This window comes from Solenopsis invicta, chromosome 2, assembly GCF_016802725.1.
Source record: "Solenopsis invicta isolate M01_SB chromosome 2, UNIL_Sinv_3.0, whole genome shotgun sequence".
In the NCBI taxonomy this organism is placed as follows: Eukaryota; Metazoa; Arthropoda; class Insecta; order Hymenoptera; family Formicidae; genus Solenopsis; species Solenopsis invicta.
Window position 1 is genome coordinate 14,039,837 of NC_052665.1, and position 16,167 is coordinate 14,056,003.

The 16,167-nt window shown below is 44.2% G+C and overlaps 3 protein-coding genes across 3 annotated transcripts; 2 read left to right on the top strand and 1 right to left on the bottom strand.

Annotated features, from left to right (window-relative positions):
* The first annotated feature begins 32 nt into the window (after positions 1 to 32).
* LOC105197381 (tubulin beta chain) lies at positions 33 to 5,592 on the top strand. Its single transcript, XM_011163694.3, has 5 exons — positions 33 to 645; positions 892 to 1,356; positions 1,887 to 2,191; positions 2,674 to 2,971; positions 3,161 to 5,592. The coding sequence occupies exons 1-5, from the start codon at positions 589 to 591 to the stop codon at positions 3,377 to 3,379; spliced, it is 1,344 nt and encodes a 447-aa protein (XP_011161996.1). The 5' UTR covers positions 33 to 588; the 3' UTR covers positions 3,380 to 5,592.
* A 2,693-nt stretch (positions 5,593 to 8,285) lies between these two features.
* LOC105197382 (cuticle protein 64) lies at positions 8,286 to 10,413 on the top strand. Its single transcript, XM_011163695.3, has 3 exons — positions 8,286 to 8,467; positions 9,449 to 9,613; positions 9,973 to 10,413. The coding sequence occupies exons 1-3, from the start codon at positions 8,456 to 8,458 to the stop codon at positions 10,270 to 10,272; spliced, it is 477 nt and encodes a 158-aa protein (XP_011161997.1). The 5' UTR covers positions 8,286 to 8,455; the 3' UTR covers positions 10,273 to 10,413.
* A 3,732-nt stretch (positions 10,414 to 14,145) lies between these two features.
* Positions 14,146 to 14,687, bottom strand: LOC105197383 (larval/pupal cuticle protein H1C). Its single transcript, XM_011163696.3, has one exon. The coding sequence runs from the start codon at positions 14,595 to 14,597 to the stop codon at positions 14,316 to 14,318; it is 282 nt and encodes a 93-aa protein (XP_011161998.1). The 5' UTR covers positions 14,598 to 14,687; the 3' UTR covers positions 14,146 to 14,315.
* Positions 14,688 to 16,167: the final 1,480 nt, after the last annotated feature.

Genomic DNA, 16,167 nt, shown 5'->3' on the forward strand with positions numbered 1-16,167 from the left:
TTAAAATATATTTATATGTAACACTAAATATATAAAAATATATTTAATAACTATATGTAATTTCGAAATATATTTGAATTGTCAAAATGCATTCTTTAAGATGTTCGAATTATTAAGATCTCCCTCTAAAACCTACTGAGGCGTAACACATTTCTTTTCGACAACCCGTAATACCGACGAACAATACGAGCAGACACGCCGGCGTAAGTCTTTTGTTCATCAACGTTACATTCAATTGTCCCGAAACAGAAGCGGAGCCGAGATACCTCTCTTCTCGCTGTGTATCCATGGGAACGCGAGTTTGATTCAGCCAAATTACCCGAGTTACGGTTCTTAGGGTTAGGGATTTCGTCGGAATTATTACGAGTCTCGTCGCGTCAGAGATCTTTCGCGCTCTCGACTTTATCTCCCGGTGCGTCCTCGTGTCGTCTCGCACTCCGGAATACGCGGTGCGCGTTACGCATTTCCAAGGTAACGAAAACAGACGACGACGAGTTTTGATTTCGTCATCGTCACGCTGCACTCAAAAGGGTTCGCGTTTCGCAGCGAAGAGGAGAATTTGCCAAGTCGAAGTTTAAGCCAGCGAACATGCGCGAGATAGTACATCTTCAGGCCGGCCAATGCGGCAATCAGATTGGAGCCAAGGTACGTTTCAGTCCTTCAAATAACACTCGGATGTAAATGTCACTCGCGAGCGTTTTCAAATAAATAATATATAATTTATCCAATTGAGGCAAGAAAAGGTCAATCAGAGATCGCGAAATCCATATAAATATAACCCTAAGATGCATCGTACACGCGCGAAAATAACTTCTGCAACAGAGTATCGAAGTAACGAGCTCCTCGAGGAATTTTTATTTCAATGAAATATTTCGCTCTCATTTACAACAGTTTTGGGAAGTAATCTCGGACGAACACGGGATCGATCCTACAGGCACGTACCACGGCGACTCGGATCTGCAGCTGGAGCGAATAAACGTCTACTACAACGAGGCGACAGGCGGTAAATATGTACCGCGCGCGATTCTGGTCGATTTGGAGCCTGGAACGATGGACGCGGTCCGTTCGGGACCGTTTGGCCAGATATTCCGGCCAGACAATTTCGTGTTCGGGCAGAGTGGCGCCGGTAACAACTGGGCCAAGGGCCACTACACGGAGGGCGCCGAGCTCGTCGACTCCGTCCTGGACGTTGTCCGCAAGGAGGCCGAGAGCTGCGACTGCCTCCAGGGATTCCAACTCACGCATTCGCTCGGCGGCGGCACCGGCGCCGGCATGGGCACCCTGCTCATCTCTAAAATACGCGAGGAATATCCCGACAGAATCATGATGACGTTCAGCGTGGTACCCTCGCCAAAGGTACATCGTCCCTTCAATTTTATTTTCATTTCAATTTCAGTCATTTTTCCGTCGCTCTTTCATTCGTCTTCAAATCAGAAAGCTCTTATCTTTCTCTTTCTCCGCTCTACGAACTAGCGCGTCTAGCTTTCAAAGAAATAATTTAGCTGCGCCGCGTCTATATTCACGGGCGAAATCTCCATTGACTTTTGGAAACAATGCGAGATCGGATCTCACGTCAAGAGTTACGTTTTGAATTTCCACGTGTATCGGGAATCATCCGCGAGGCGTATATTTCGTTGCGGCGCAACGCGAAAGTCTTTCCGATGCGCGCGTGGGATAAGGTACAATGGATGCGAGACAAAGCGCCCGCCAGGAACCGACCTTTTGTCCTTAATAGGACAATACCGCGCGCGTTCCCGGCATACAATGCTCGTACTCCTCTCGTTCGTGTGTGTATATACGCGTGTGTATTTGCGCGAAATGCGCGAGCGCGCGGCCGGGATGCCACACGTTACACGTCAGCGTCAGCGTCTATTCTGCTCCTGAAGGTATCGGACACCGTGGTCGAGCCCTACAACTGCACACTCTCGGTGCATCAGCTGGTGGAGAACACGGATGAGTCGTATTGCATAGACAACGAGGCACTTTACGATATCTGCTTCCGGACTCTCAAGTTGACCACGCCGACCTACGGTGACCTCAATCATCTCGTCAGCGCGACCCTGAGCGGCGTTACCACTTGCCTGAGATTCCCCGGCCAGCTCAACGCCGACCTGAGGAAGCTAGCCGTTAACATGGTCCCCTTCCCGCGACTGCACTTCTTCATCCCTGGCTTCGCTCCCCTGACCTCTAGGTCTTAAATTTGTCGCTTGGAAAATTAATTAAACTAAAGGAAGCTAATTAATTAGAGTAACAGTCAGTGCTTTTAGAGAGTTCTCGCTTATATCGTTGTTTTATCTAAACGGAATTTCCGAAATTGCAATGTCATGAAATCAATCTCTGATATAACCTCTGTTAATCGGAATCAATGCATTATTCACTGAGAGATAGCGAATAGCCTGGTTTCAGCGCTATACTTATAACTGTTTCAATTAGCTTAGACGACATATGCCGTCTATCAGTAACAACGCACTGATTCCAATCAGTGAGACTAACTCCCTCTTAATTGAAATCACTGAAAGGCAGCGAATAGTCTCTAGTTATCACAATTATATAAGTATAGCACTGCAAATCAGTAAGATTACACCGATTCAGATTTAGAGAGTAATTAATCAATTAGGGGAAAATTGTTCCCGTCTCTCTGGCTTTCGACGTAATTCTGAAATGATATTTTAGAGGTTCGCAACAGTACCGGGCACTTACAGTACCGGAGCTCACTCAGCAAATGTTTGACGCGAAGAACATGATGGCCGCGTGCGACCCGCGACACGGCAGATACTTGACGGTGGCCGCGGTATTCCGCGGCAGGATGTCGATGAAGGAGGTGGACGAGCAGATGCTCAACATTCAGAACAAGAACAGCAGCTACTTCGTCGAGTGGATACCGAGCAACGTGAAGACCGCCGTTTGCGACATACCCCCGCGGGGCCTGAAAATGTCTGCGACTTTCATTGGCAATTCTACGGCCATTCAGGTTTATTTGCCTTTTACTTGTCGGTATAAAACAAAGAGAACTCGATTGAACTTTCGGTTGATTTTTCAAAGTAGTAAATTTTCCAAAGACAGATTACTCGTTGCTATATTCGTTGAACGTTTTACTTGAGAAACGGAAGGGACTAATTATAAATCAAAATTAATATCTTTTATTAATCTAACGCTGCAGGAACTGTTCAAGAGGGTGTCGGAGCAATTCACCGCAATGTTTCGGCGCAAGGCGTTCCTGCACTGGTACACCGGCGAAGGCATGGACGACATGGAGTTTACCGAGGCCGAGAGCAACATGAACGATCTTGTGTCCGAGTATCAGCAGTACCAGGAGGCGACCGCCGACGAGGAGGGCGAGTTCGACGAGGAGGAGGAGGGCGAGGGCGAGGAGAAGTGAAGATCGTCCCCATCTCCGGAAGATGTTTATCGAGTGCTCGCTACACCTGCTGCTTCCTTTCCGCTCTCGTCACTTCTTTACGTAGTTATATCGTCCCACCCTCGTATCCTCTTAGAGTGTAAAATAATATGTAGCCGAGCCAACGTCGGCCGACAGCTTGTTGTTCCTTGTCTCCCGCGTGTCCCCCATCGTCGAAAGTATATTACGTGCACGAAATAAAGAAAAAAAAGAAAAGAAAAGAAAACATAAGAGAAAAAAATGACGAAAAGAAAAAGAAAGAAAAAGGAAAGCTGCTCCATTTTCCCGCGTAAGAAGCACTCATTTCTCTCGCATACTCTTAACCGCGTCTACAACACGACGAAACGGAACACTCTCTCGCACTCTAAGGTTTGCGCTTGGTTTCCGGGTAACCTCCGGCCGCTACGGAGATAATGCGAAATGTACGTATCGGGGAAACGTTTCCCGCTTCCTCTCCTTCGAGTAAAACTACGCGCAAGCACCACCGACGGCGTTTGCTTACCTTCGCTTTACGTACTTTAGTCAGAGGCGAGGAGGGAGAAAGAAGGACGCTTTAAACCTTAATTAAAAACTGAAGCCGATCTCTCTCCACTGTACGTTCCATTTCTGGCGATAATCATAATATTCCTTGTTACTCGGCGGCGTATTCGTTACATGCTTCGCAATTATATAAAATCATTACGTTTTACTCCCGCTGTATTTCAATTTTAATACACGCTTAATTTCGCGATTGATTTTTATTAATTTTATTAAATGCCATTTTATTTCAGTTCGCGGAGTTTAACGACGCACGCGAGCAACGGTTCGTTTAGCCGACTAAAAATCACTCGGCGATTTATTTCGGGACACTCCATTCTACGGCCGAGCGAGATTCTTTTACAATTCCCGACGCCGCGATAACGCGCCGTAATAAATCGCGGCAGGGAGGGCGCGTAGTATCGGAGGCTCGTACATCACCGCCGGCATCACTGCCGATTGCCGGTGCCGACGTCGTACGATCGGCCGTATTCTCGCGCTCAGCGATCCTTGCGTTGCGATCGAGAACATTATTGGCAAACAATAATTGCACAATTACCGGAGCCGAGGACTCGTTAAGCGACGTGATGTCACGCATCCCTGAATGAGCCCAGCGAAAAGCGATCGAGGCGGACGTTCGTCGTAGAAAATCGCGAGAAGGATCAGCTGTCCTCGGTCAATATTACATCGAAGATCCGCGAAATCCCGGAGACGGACGCGAGAATCCGGAGGGCTTATCTATCGCCGAGAGAAGCGTCTTTACAAAAAAAAAAAAAAGAACTATCAAAAGAGAATGCGTAAGAAAATGTAGATTACACGAGGCCCTACCTTTTCTTTCGCGCCAGCGTTTTCAGCAATTTTGTGATATGTCGCTTTTATCTTAAAAAAAAAAAAATTTTTTTTTAAATATGTTTTTAAGCTCTGGAGCTTTGCAGGCTCGCACACTCGCTCGCACACTCGCTCGCATTTACCTACCACCAGGGCGTTTACGTAACCGCGACGGAAACGTGCGCGAGGATGGGCGGGGAGGTTGGACACTCCTGCCGAGCACACACGTGTGTGGTCCATACACAGAATGCTAATGCTAATAATGCAGACGCATAAACTCAGGATTTAGATCACGGTGTTCCAGTTTCCGTCACCGCGTGTTGTTCTCGCCGCGGTTTCCCGCGATCTCGCATCTTCGCCGGGTTCTCGCTAACGACCTCGGTCGCATACGACCTTACATAATTACGCTGCGAGAAGAGGAAGAAAAACAAAATAGATGCTTACGCGGTCTCCCAGCGTTCTGCGGAAGAAGACGTGTTTGCAAACGCTTTATTGCCACTTGTCATCGATAAAATAAGCAAGGGGACTTATTCGGGACGGCGGCGGAGCTGACGTCGCTCGATAGGCAAAATGGAACGATAAATAAAAAAAAATTGTCATGTATCACGTAAAACGTACCGGATTCACGGGTTAACGGATTTAATCCCTTTCGGCTCGAATACAAGGTGTCCAACTTCTCGCGCGGTATTTCTTAAACGCGAATTTCTTGATCAATTTGGACTCGAGTGTTTCTTAGCGTGACTATCGCGGGAGGCCATCGAGCTTATCGTAACTTTCCAATCTTTAATACGGCATATCTTTAGTAAGTAAGTCAAGTTTTTATATGAAATAAATTGCGCCTAAAATTGAAAGAATGTATTGTTTAAAGTATTATAGCTCTGAGACCTAATTCGCGAAGAGAATTGTTTTTTTCTAATCACTCGTACACTGAAAGAACAATTTTATTAAAGTATACTTGTGTAAATATCACAATTATGTTAAATTATTAAAATAATTTCATTGCAGTGAAAAAAGAGAATTTGGTAACTTTTCCAAATTTGATAATGGTTACCAAATTCGCTTTGTTCGGCGCAATGTAATTATTTTAATGATCGCAACATAATTTATTTTCACATCTGTATTTCAACAGAATCGTTCTTTCAGCGCAACTCTCGAAAGTTATCGCTGTCTCGACCTATTTTCGCCACGAAAATGTCGAATCGACCGACGAATCCGCCGTTGAAAAAAATTAATCCCCGACAAGCGGGACACCCTGTACAACGTACCTTCGTACATTATTGCATTGTGCATCGTCACCCGACTGTGCATTGCTCTCTCTCTCTCTCTCTCTCTCTCTCTCTCTCTCTCTCTCTTCGGTAGCTGGCCGTCTTTTAAAAATCGATCGCCCGCGAGCCCGGAGGCAGGAGACAGCGGACCGTTTGTCTTGCAGCGACATTTTGCGTTTCACGTAAAGAGAATTCGCGTGTATACAATATACACGGCACATCGTAACGTATCTCACTTGCGATATACGTATATCGCGCCGATATTTATCTTCGTTAGCCCCAATTCGCGATCGGTCTAGGCGTGCCTCGCGGGCGCACGTAAGGGCGGCAGATACCGAGGTGCGCAGGCGAGTTAATCGCATCGTAAACCATTAGGGCTGGTTACAAATGGCCGCCTAACGCGAAAAAAAGGCCAGCGAAAAGCAGTGGACGATATATTGCGAATCGCCCGTTTAATTCCAATATAAATGCTAGCTGGTTAAAATATCAACCAGAGAGTTATAATTCACGGAATAATGAAAAATCAGTGATATAACTATCTCTGTAAAGTTTCTTCGATATAAATTTTTGAAAACATAGGTTCGAGCATAATATTAATGTTAAAAAAATATATACAATATAAATTTTCTTTTCATTGAAAGAAAAGCTGTCCGAAATTGATTAAAATAAGTTATAACTAAATAAAACGCGGATCACATTCTTGGAAGGGGATCTATTTATATAATTTGTTTTCAAGAGCAAAGTTGTTGTTCTGTATCCTGTATAAGTTGACTCACGTCACGAGAAAGCGGAAGTAAACGATTTAATAAAAATTTCTTAAGGGCGAGAAGTATATGCATATATGTATATGTATGCTGCATACGTGCACTTTATTAAGAAGGCGACAGTGAATGGCAAACGTTTATTATGCGGAAATTTTTCACGCTCGCGTTACCACTGTGTGTTTACCGGCGGTGTATATACGAGGTGACGTGTAAGCACGAATCGCAATAAGGACGAAGATAATCCGCCGCGACCGGCAAGGCTGCAGGTATACGACATTGAGCGAGGCGAGCAAGGAAAAGAGTGAACAAAAATGTTTGTTCCGCGGTTAATGAAGTACGCCGCCTCTCTTTTCTCCGCTCCCTTCTTTCTTTTTTTTTTTACTCTCGCAATCCGCATTATTATCCCTCTGAGTGAGTGAATTCCATGAATAATCGAGTTGTACAATGTATTGTTATGCTAGTTATGTACAGAGGACGCATTTCCACAGGCTCGTTGCATACGCGAGATGATTCATTTTTCGCTTCGGTGGCGACCGGAAGCGACACTCACGTTGACACACCCACTCATTCTCGATCGTGAGTGCATCGAGATCGATTCAAAGCGATGTATTTATCGGCAAAAGAGAAAAGAAGAATGTAGGGATGAATAATATACATATATATGGTATATAAAAATAAGCATATAAAAATATAAAAAACAGTAATAATGTATGACAACAATATCACAACATGCCATAAAAATATCTAAACTGAATCTTCTTTTAATATAAAAAAGAGATATATAAAGATAAGGTAGATAAATTTATAACAACGGGACGAAAGAGAGGAAAAAAAAGGGATAATAATTCACCAGGTAAATTTGTGATAATATAAGAAGCTAGTATAAATGCTAATGTAAAAAAATAAGAGAAAATTATGGTAAAGCGTAAGAGAAAAATATGAGAGAATTCTCTGTGTTGTGCCGGTATCACCACCGCCGCGTGCCACATTCGATCGGTCGAGGTCCCCGTGTTGCTCTGTTCACGCTTCGCGGAGCACAGACAAGATCATAGACGCGCGAATAATTACAGAAAGCGATTGAGAGTGACCGGGGCCGACGGTGAAGAGACGAAGGAGAGACACGAGAGAACCACCTCTCTCTCTCTCTCTCTCTCTCTCTCCTCCCTTTCCTCCCTCTCGGCTCGTGCGCTCGTTCGCGCGCGTGTGCGCTCAAGGTGGCACGGGCGCGCTTTTTCTCACGATGCGAATCGAACGACCGATACTTCTTTTTTTTTTCCCTTCTTTTCTCCCGCCTGGGCCGATAATGGCTTCGTCCTTCGTGCGAACGGTCGCGGCGCGCGCGGTGAGACCGCGCGGCGAGTCATCCGCGACACACCGCAAAGGATCTAGGATCTAGGTGAGCGCGTAACGAGTCCCGGGGTCCGGGGACCCACCCCACTATCGACGAATGACGGGAATCGCGAGGACCCCACGCCGCGCCGCGTCGCGCCGTTTACCTCACGAATTCGCCTCGCCCGCGATTGGCAGGGAAAACTTTTTTTCCGCATCTCTCCCCCTTGGATCTTTGCGACGTGCGAGCGCGAACAAAAACAATCCGCCGGGGGATATATAAGTGATCCAACAGGGTACACGAGATTGTAGTCAGTCCACAGTACCGACAAGAGATCGCAAGCACTTGGAGCAACATGTTTAAGCTGGTGAGTGAAGTATTCGTGCAGGCATTTTTGAGGCGAGCGATTCGCCCCGGTGAAACTTTTTCTCGTACACGGGGAGTCTTAGAGATATCCATGGGATATCGACGTAGGGTCTAGAGGACCTCTCTCTATCTCCCATACATATATGTAACTTTATATAATTTTCAGTTTTTTTTTTTTAATGGATCCTTTGAATTTCTTCTAAAAGAAAACGCTTAGTCGTCCAGCGCTGTATTGTGGAAAAATATGTATACCGTCGGAGATGTAAAAACGTTCGTATTTCAAAAACAACAATTGTCCTTTTACAACTTTGCTCTTATCTGGAGATTAGACTTATCTCGAGCTATACAAAGAGAGAGAGAGAGAGAGAGAGATATCGCAATACCGTGAGAAATGCTCGGACGTAACATTTGCTGTGAACTTTACTTACTGCCGCGGGCACGATTTTATCGCACTGGAATACGCTTGTTCCATTCATATCGTATGATACGCGCTTGAAATCATCCTGCATATGCGTAAATAAAGCCGAAGGCTATGCGCGACGATTCAAACCACTCGCTTAGAAGCTTCGTACCGTCATTTAGGATAATCTTGCATAGAAATGTACATTGTCATGAGCAATTGGCGGCAAAATGCTCTCGAGAAATGCGTTGTTTTAACTCCTCTCCTATTTATACATCGTGCTTTTGTCTTTTCTACGTTTATACGTCTACTTTTTTTAATTTTTTTAAATTTTTTTTTCGGAGATTAAAACCGGAGAAAGAATGGCTATTAAATTCATCAGACTCTGGCACCTGTCACGCACTTTCTATTCATAAAAATGGAACGCGTTCCAATTTCATAATTGGGATCCTGATTTTGCAATGTTACCTGCATTATGCGACGTATCAAGTTTTGTATCAACTTTTGCCCGAAATTTCACATCGCGATTTATGTATAAAAATATATAGTTTTAAACCTGAGAAACGCGTTGTTGTAACGTAGGTCATTCTTCTCGCGGCTGTCGCCTACGCATCCGCCACCGGCCTCTACTCCGGATACGGAGGACTTTACGGATACGGCGGTTACGGCTACGGCGGCTACGGCTTGGGTCATGGAGTATACGCACCATACGCTCCAGTTGCGACCAGCTACGCCAATACGTACAAGGTACAGTAAGCTCTCAAACGGCTGGACATGTGGCAGACCCTACGACACGAGAAGGGAAGGATTATCAGCGTTCCGGTGGAGCTTCGACAATGGTCGGGGCAGCCGGAGGAAAATTCCGGTTCCACTCGCTGTAATCCATAAACGAGAGCTCTCTCGCGCAAAATGAATTCAGTAGAAATAAGGTTTTGCATTATTATTTCGGCAAAACAGCGCTCTCGAACGAGGGAGTAAAAAAATGGAATAATTTTACCGAGCACATTTTAAGAGAGAATTAAAATTTTTAATGGACTTTTAATTTATATATACGAAACAAAATAAACTAACAGACGGGATATAATTCACTCTCGTTTTATGTTCAGGTCGCCGTAGCTCCACCTATCACCAAGCTCGCCGTTGCACCCATCACGAAAGTCGCGTATACCGCACCCATCACCAAGGTGGCCTACGCTCCGACTTACTCTGCGCCAGCGTTAAGCTATGGCCACTATGGATACTCGATCCCACCATCGGTCACCTATCTGCAGAATAATCTTGGATACGGTCACGGTCTTGGATATGGTCTCGGCTATGGCTACGGACTTGGCTATGGCCACGGTTATGGATACGGTGGATACGGTGGACACGGTGGATACGGTGGATACGGTGGATACTACCACTGAGCAGAACCGCCGAGAACTCTCGGGGAATAAATGTTCTTCGACAAGTTCGATTGTAAAAGGCTGACGACGTAACCTATCGTATTGCCAAACATTGTCATCAGCTATGTACATGATGTTTATAATACACATTTTCATCTTTTACATCTCCTCTATTTCTTGTTGCGCTACGATAAACCTATAATTCGAAACGTCCAGAGACGTTATCCTAGTCTTTAAAATGTCCTACAGCCATGTGAAGAACTGTTCACACAAAAAAGAACATTTTTAGAATGTCTCTCAGACATTTACGTCATTCAGCTAATTATTCGAATCAACTTTGTGCGTAATGAAATTCCTCCCATACTCAGATCGTATCGCCATTAATTTTTGTGTTTTCACGGTTGCTGCGATTTCAACAACTCGTTTCACCAGCATGTCTCGAGACATGCCATCGCCGATCGATATCCATCGCCGATCGATATCGGTCCGCATCGCGATCTCATGTCCGCTAAGATTCGTCACATCCGACCGAAGACACGGTTGTTAGAGGCTTTTATACATTCAGTCTAAGACCATCCATCCATCCATCCATCCATTCGTGCATCCAGCGGAGCGTAAGAGCGTTGCGCAAGGTGAGAAGGAGGTGTCGAGCAGCATGTGCATGGGCGCGAGGAAGAAGCGAGGCTTAAGAGTAGATCAAGGCTAAGGCGAGGCACCCAACGAACTTTGTTTATCCGGATCGTTTTGGTCCTTTTACTTTGGCGTAACTTCAATTTCACGATTTTATATAATAACGCGTGGTTTATGTAACATGCACTCACTCCATTAAAGTCTTACCCGCGTCTTACCCGTTCAATATTTGATCGCGCCGTTTTGATAAGCGCCGTCGTATTACTCGAATATTTTTGAACGGATGATTAAAAATTTTATTAAGCTGTCCTCTAAATTCGTGCAAGTCGATAAAATTATTGATGCAAATAATAAATAACGATTAATATCAGAATTGCGTAAATCCATTCAGAGATCTAAATCTTATAAACTAAATTTGATGCTTAATTGAGATAACTTTTAGCTTATTTCAATTTATTATTTAGCCACAAAAAAACGTTATCAATTTCAGTGCGCTAAATGTAACCTACCTTTGTCTTAATAGAAGCAAGGTCGGACGTTTAAATTGATGTGAAATTGTACGCGCACAAACTGTTTGCAAAAAGCGACTCGACTGCTTTAAAGTCAACGTCTCTGTTCAAGGTAGATAAAGGAGATACGCGAAGAATTATGCGTTCTCGTTTCACATGAATTTAATTTGCACATCACGAATGCAGAACGTCCCAGAATTACCGAACCGTCCTGTCAATCACTGTCATTTCTCTGTATTCAATTTACATGCAGTTTTTCCTTTTTTTAATGTTACACATTTTGTTTTTAATAACTCGAGCCCTGAATCTTAAATGAAAATTTCGCCAGAGTAAAATTCACTCCAAAATTAATCGAGGAATGTGATTTTGCTGTCTGTTAGCCCACTTGACGCTCAATTTACGAGAAACGTTTTATTTTTCACGCGCCAATTATTCGAAAATTATTAGCACTTCAATATTCTCGAAAGTGGAAAATGGACTCCAAATTAGCCGGGGAGTTTGCGGTTGCAAAAAGGGCATTCAATTGCGTGCGCAACCTGTATATTAATCGACGCGCGCTGCCCGCGCTTCTCGTTTATTCTTCGTCATACCCGGAGAGCGCGGTGGCGAAATTGGTGAAATATTACAACGTCATGGGTCCGGCGGCGGAGGCTGGCGGGCCTCGGACAGTCGCTCATTCATTTATTTACTTTCTCACTTATCGTTGTACGCGATCGTGCTCCAGATTTATTGGAGCAGGGTCGTCGCCTCACGGACTCCGCCCATCGTGCACAACTCGTTTTCGTGCGTCGCGTTGCGTCGCGGCGCCGCGCCGAAAGAGGAACCCAGGAGAACTCGAAGAAATGCGAGCGTATGAAAACGACGTCGTCCTCAAGGCGAAACGCTCCGGAAAACGAAAATGGATTTCCCCCGTGGTGGCGGCGCGGCCGTGGAAAAAGCGAATATGTGCACGATCGCGACCGTGCTCCATTTTCCGCCGGTGATAAAGCCGGTCGGAAGTCGCGAGACTTCCTTACTTGTCACGATACTAATCAATCTCAATTAAACGCGCTGCTGCAAATATTATACGTATAGAATCGGCTGGAACGTTATTATCCTATTACGACGAATGACGCGAGAATAGGATAATTGAAAAGAAAAAGCGAGATCAAAATTGAGATGTTTGTCTCTTGCGTTTCTGCAACGCGGCTAATTACGCAATAAAAAAAAAAAAGCGGAGTCTCCCACGTGTGTCACAGTAAATAAATAAATAGCTCAGATAGGTAGATATGATACGCGAGTTTTTTGCCCAGTATTTCAAAAATGCGTTTCAAAACGCGCGCTACCGCAGATTTGTTGGCAGATCACAGCCACGTCCGTTGCAAACGTCAGGCGCAATCTTTCCATCAACACCGCACGGATGCGTTGTAATTAATGCCTCAAGCGTCTTCCATTGTAAAGCGAATACGCAACATCGTAACACAGCCGTATTAATTGTATCGCGTGAGCGTGATATAGACGTACTGTCAATTACCGCGTCGCCCGGGGTCTGTATACAGCTTGTAATAAGAGCGCGTCGGCTGTCGGCGTTGCGTAATAATAAAGTGCCGGGACCGGGTTTATTTTGGGATCGAAGAGAAGCAGGCGACTTTGAGCGACGTCCCGACGATGAATGATGGGCGTTGTTGCGTGTAGGAGAGTTATGCGATTTGCTCGGGAAGGTCGCCGCGACTTTCTATACGGCGTGTCGCGGCCTCGACGACCTCGCAAACTCGATACGCGTGATCTATGAGCGCGAGCTATCCTTTTTTCGCCAGCAAACCGTACAAATATCTATGTTAAATTCATTTCTTTTTTTTTTTATACTGAATTATACCCAGCTGCGTTACATTTGGAAATGCAATACGACGGATAAAAGTACTTGCATAATACTCGTCTTCTTTTTTCTTTCTCTCTCTCGAAATAATTTTATGCGTAACGCGTTTGTGTAAAATATTTCTATTAAAATGCATCGTATTTATGCTGATATATTATGAAGAGGTAATGCGAATTAGAGTTGTGTCAATTTAGAATAGAAAAAAAATAAGGAAATTGAAGGAAGGTGTTGCGCAAATTTATAAATGTAAATGGATATAAAGTCCCAGTCAACACAGTTTTGTATAATAGCTATAAGTTTCAGTATCACGTTTTATATAATGTAAAAGATGCAGCAATGTTATAGTTATATTATAATTTCGCCCTTTTTTTAAAAATATATATAATGACGATGATACATTTATATCATCTTATCATAATTAATTATTTAGTAAATATATTCTATTGTATTGATATATATATTTTTTTAACAAAGCACTCTTCGTAATAACATTTGCTCCTTTTGCGAATATATACCGAGAAAAATTGGATGAACGAATAATTTTAATAGTTATAAAAAAGAATACATAAATAGTTTGATTCTTGCCGTTTTACGCGACGTTCTGGAAATATTCTGGAAAATCTTTAGATTCGCCGTTGGATCGGCGCGGTCTGCCGAAATTAATTTACGCAAAACGGCCGAAAGGCCTCGTGACTTATTTACGAATGCATTTAGCTTTGCGCGTAATGCGAGCGTTTCTACGCAGGCCGCCATTAAAATTCTCTTTGAAGCCTAAGTACTCAAAGAGGATTACTTTCCACTCGACGAAATATATATCTCGTTTCGAACGCGTCAACGCTCGCTGTCGTCGCACCGCGCCGATATGACACGCACAGACATCGCACAATAAATAGATGACGATTAGATAAAGTATTAATTTATTTTTATCTCTGCATTTGTGTGTTAAATATAATAAAAATTATATGTGAATAATTTTCCTCCCTTGTCGGGTGTGACATTGTCGTCCGGGCAGCCTTGTCCTTGTTCCGAAGAAATGTGCGTGCTGCAGATTCGCCATTGGATCCATCTCGTTAGTGGATGTAGCTGACAGCAGGTGCAGCGTAGGCGACGTGCGCGGCGTGCGCGGTATAGGCGAGCGGAGCCGCGTGAGCGGCATAGGCGAACGGAGCTGCGTGTGCGGTATAGGCGGCGACCGGGGCTGCGTGTGCGGCGTAGGCGATCGGGGCGGCCGCGTGGACGATGGATGCGGGATGAGCCGAGTATGCGACAGCGGGTGCGGACGCCAGGTACCCGGGGGCAGGCGCCGCGGCTACGCAGGCGAGCAGAGCGAGAAGAATGGCGCACTTGTACATGGCGAGGATGCGGAAGAAGTCGCTGAGAGGAGTTGAGTTCGGTTGCTCTTGCGAGGATCGTTTGGAACGATTGTCACTACTCGACTATGATACCGAGATCCGTTTCGGCGCTTTTTTATAGGACCGGACCCCTCTTGTACGCGAGAGAGAGAGCAGGTTCTCTATAGCTTTCATTCTCATCTAGAAGTGGTTGCTGCGACCCCGCACGCCCATGGGCCAAGGTCTTCCGGATTTGGAGAGATTACGTCGTGTGAGAAATTTGGACCGCGCGCTTTGTGCGGACGTGTGCCCGAACGCGCCATTCGATGATATTATTATCGCTCGGATGATGAATAATCGTATTGTGTAATCGTTGACTGTTAATCGTTATGTACCTCTTAATAATACCGCAGTCAATACAATATATGCACCAATTTCCCTTTCTCCTGAGAGAAAATAATCTGCCATATGTAAAATGTATGAATGCAACAACGGTCTACCACGTGTAAATAATTACATAGAGCTCCTATCGCGGAAACAAATTTGCGGTGCCGCAATTATCAATTCATCAGTTTAATAATATATTACACGCCCGTATATATAAATATCAGTATATGTATAAATCTATAAAATCTATGCATTATAAATTTCGCAGGAGCGGGTGATCCGTGAAACTTTAATATGCTGCAGCAATATTTGTTGTAATTTGTCGATTAACGAGGAGAACCGAAAGAGGACGATGGACGTATCCTTTCGCAAAGACGCATAATATTTTATTCCGTCCGCACACGCCATTGCGTAGAGAAGAGCGATCGGATAGTCGACGTTACGCACGTCTAACCGGCTGTTACCGGAGTCACCGCGATTTTCGTCAGTGGCGAGCCTATCATTGTCGATGCGTGATTGCGCAAGGTACGGAGGGGGGTAACGCGTGGGACAGAGAAAAGGACACGCAACGAACCACACGCGCCTTGTTCGTCGCTCGCGTATATCACACGTCGTCGTATGCGAAATGCGTCGTGCGAAATTGTGTAAGTCGAGCATCTACTTTCGCGACTCGTGTCACAATGCTTTTTCCCCCGACCAGTCCTCCTCGATCCTGGTTTGCCGTCACCTATCGACATTGTAACATACATGGGCGTAACTACCAATCGATCTCTTGATAATTAATTCCATTATTTATTGAGTCAAGTATAAATATAAAAGCTTACACAAAAAAATATATATGTATAAAGGAAACTCTCTACAATATTTTTGCAGGAGATTGTAAAAGAGTGTATTTCTGAAAGAAAATATTTTGGAAGAGAGAGAGAGAGAGAGAGAGAGAGAGAGAGAGAGAGAGATTAATCTATAAGTTTAATAGAAATACAGGTTTAATTTACAAACGAGTTAAAAATTAATAGAAAAAAAACTTTTTTCTTCTCAATTAATTTAATCGAGAACAAGTTAGCCTTTCGCGGATTGTTTCTAAATAATCATAGATACAGAAGTTGAAAGTTTTTAAAAACTTTTTAGATGAACGAGTTTTGAAAAAACTTTGAGAAAAAAAGTTATGTATACAAGTTGTGTATATTGTGTATATAAGTTTGTT

Coding starts and splice junctions, on each gene's coding strand:
- LOC105197382 (XM_011163695.3), top strand. Junction 9,614..9,972: donor GCTACGCCAATACGTACAAG/GTACAGTAAGCT, acceptor TTTTATGTTCAG/GTCGCCGTAGCTCCACCTAT.
- LOC105197381 (XM_011163694.3), top strand. CDS start 589: ATGCGCGAGATAGTACATCTTCAGGCCGGCCAATGCGGCAATCAGATT. Junction 646..891: donor GCAATCAGATTGGAGCCAAG/GTACGTTTCAGT, acceptor CATTTACAACAG/TTTTGGGAAGTAATCTCGGA. Junction 2,192..2,673: donor TTCGCTCCCCTGACCTCTAG/GTCTTAAATTTG, acceptor ATGATATTTTAG/AGGTTCGCAACAGTACCGGG.
- LOC105197383 (XM_011163696.3), bottom strand. CDS start 14,597: ATGTACAAGTGCGCCATTCTTCTCGCTCTGCTCGCCTGCGTAGCCGCG.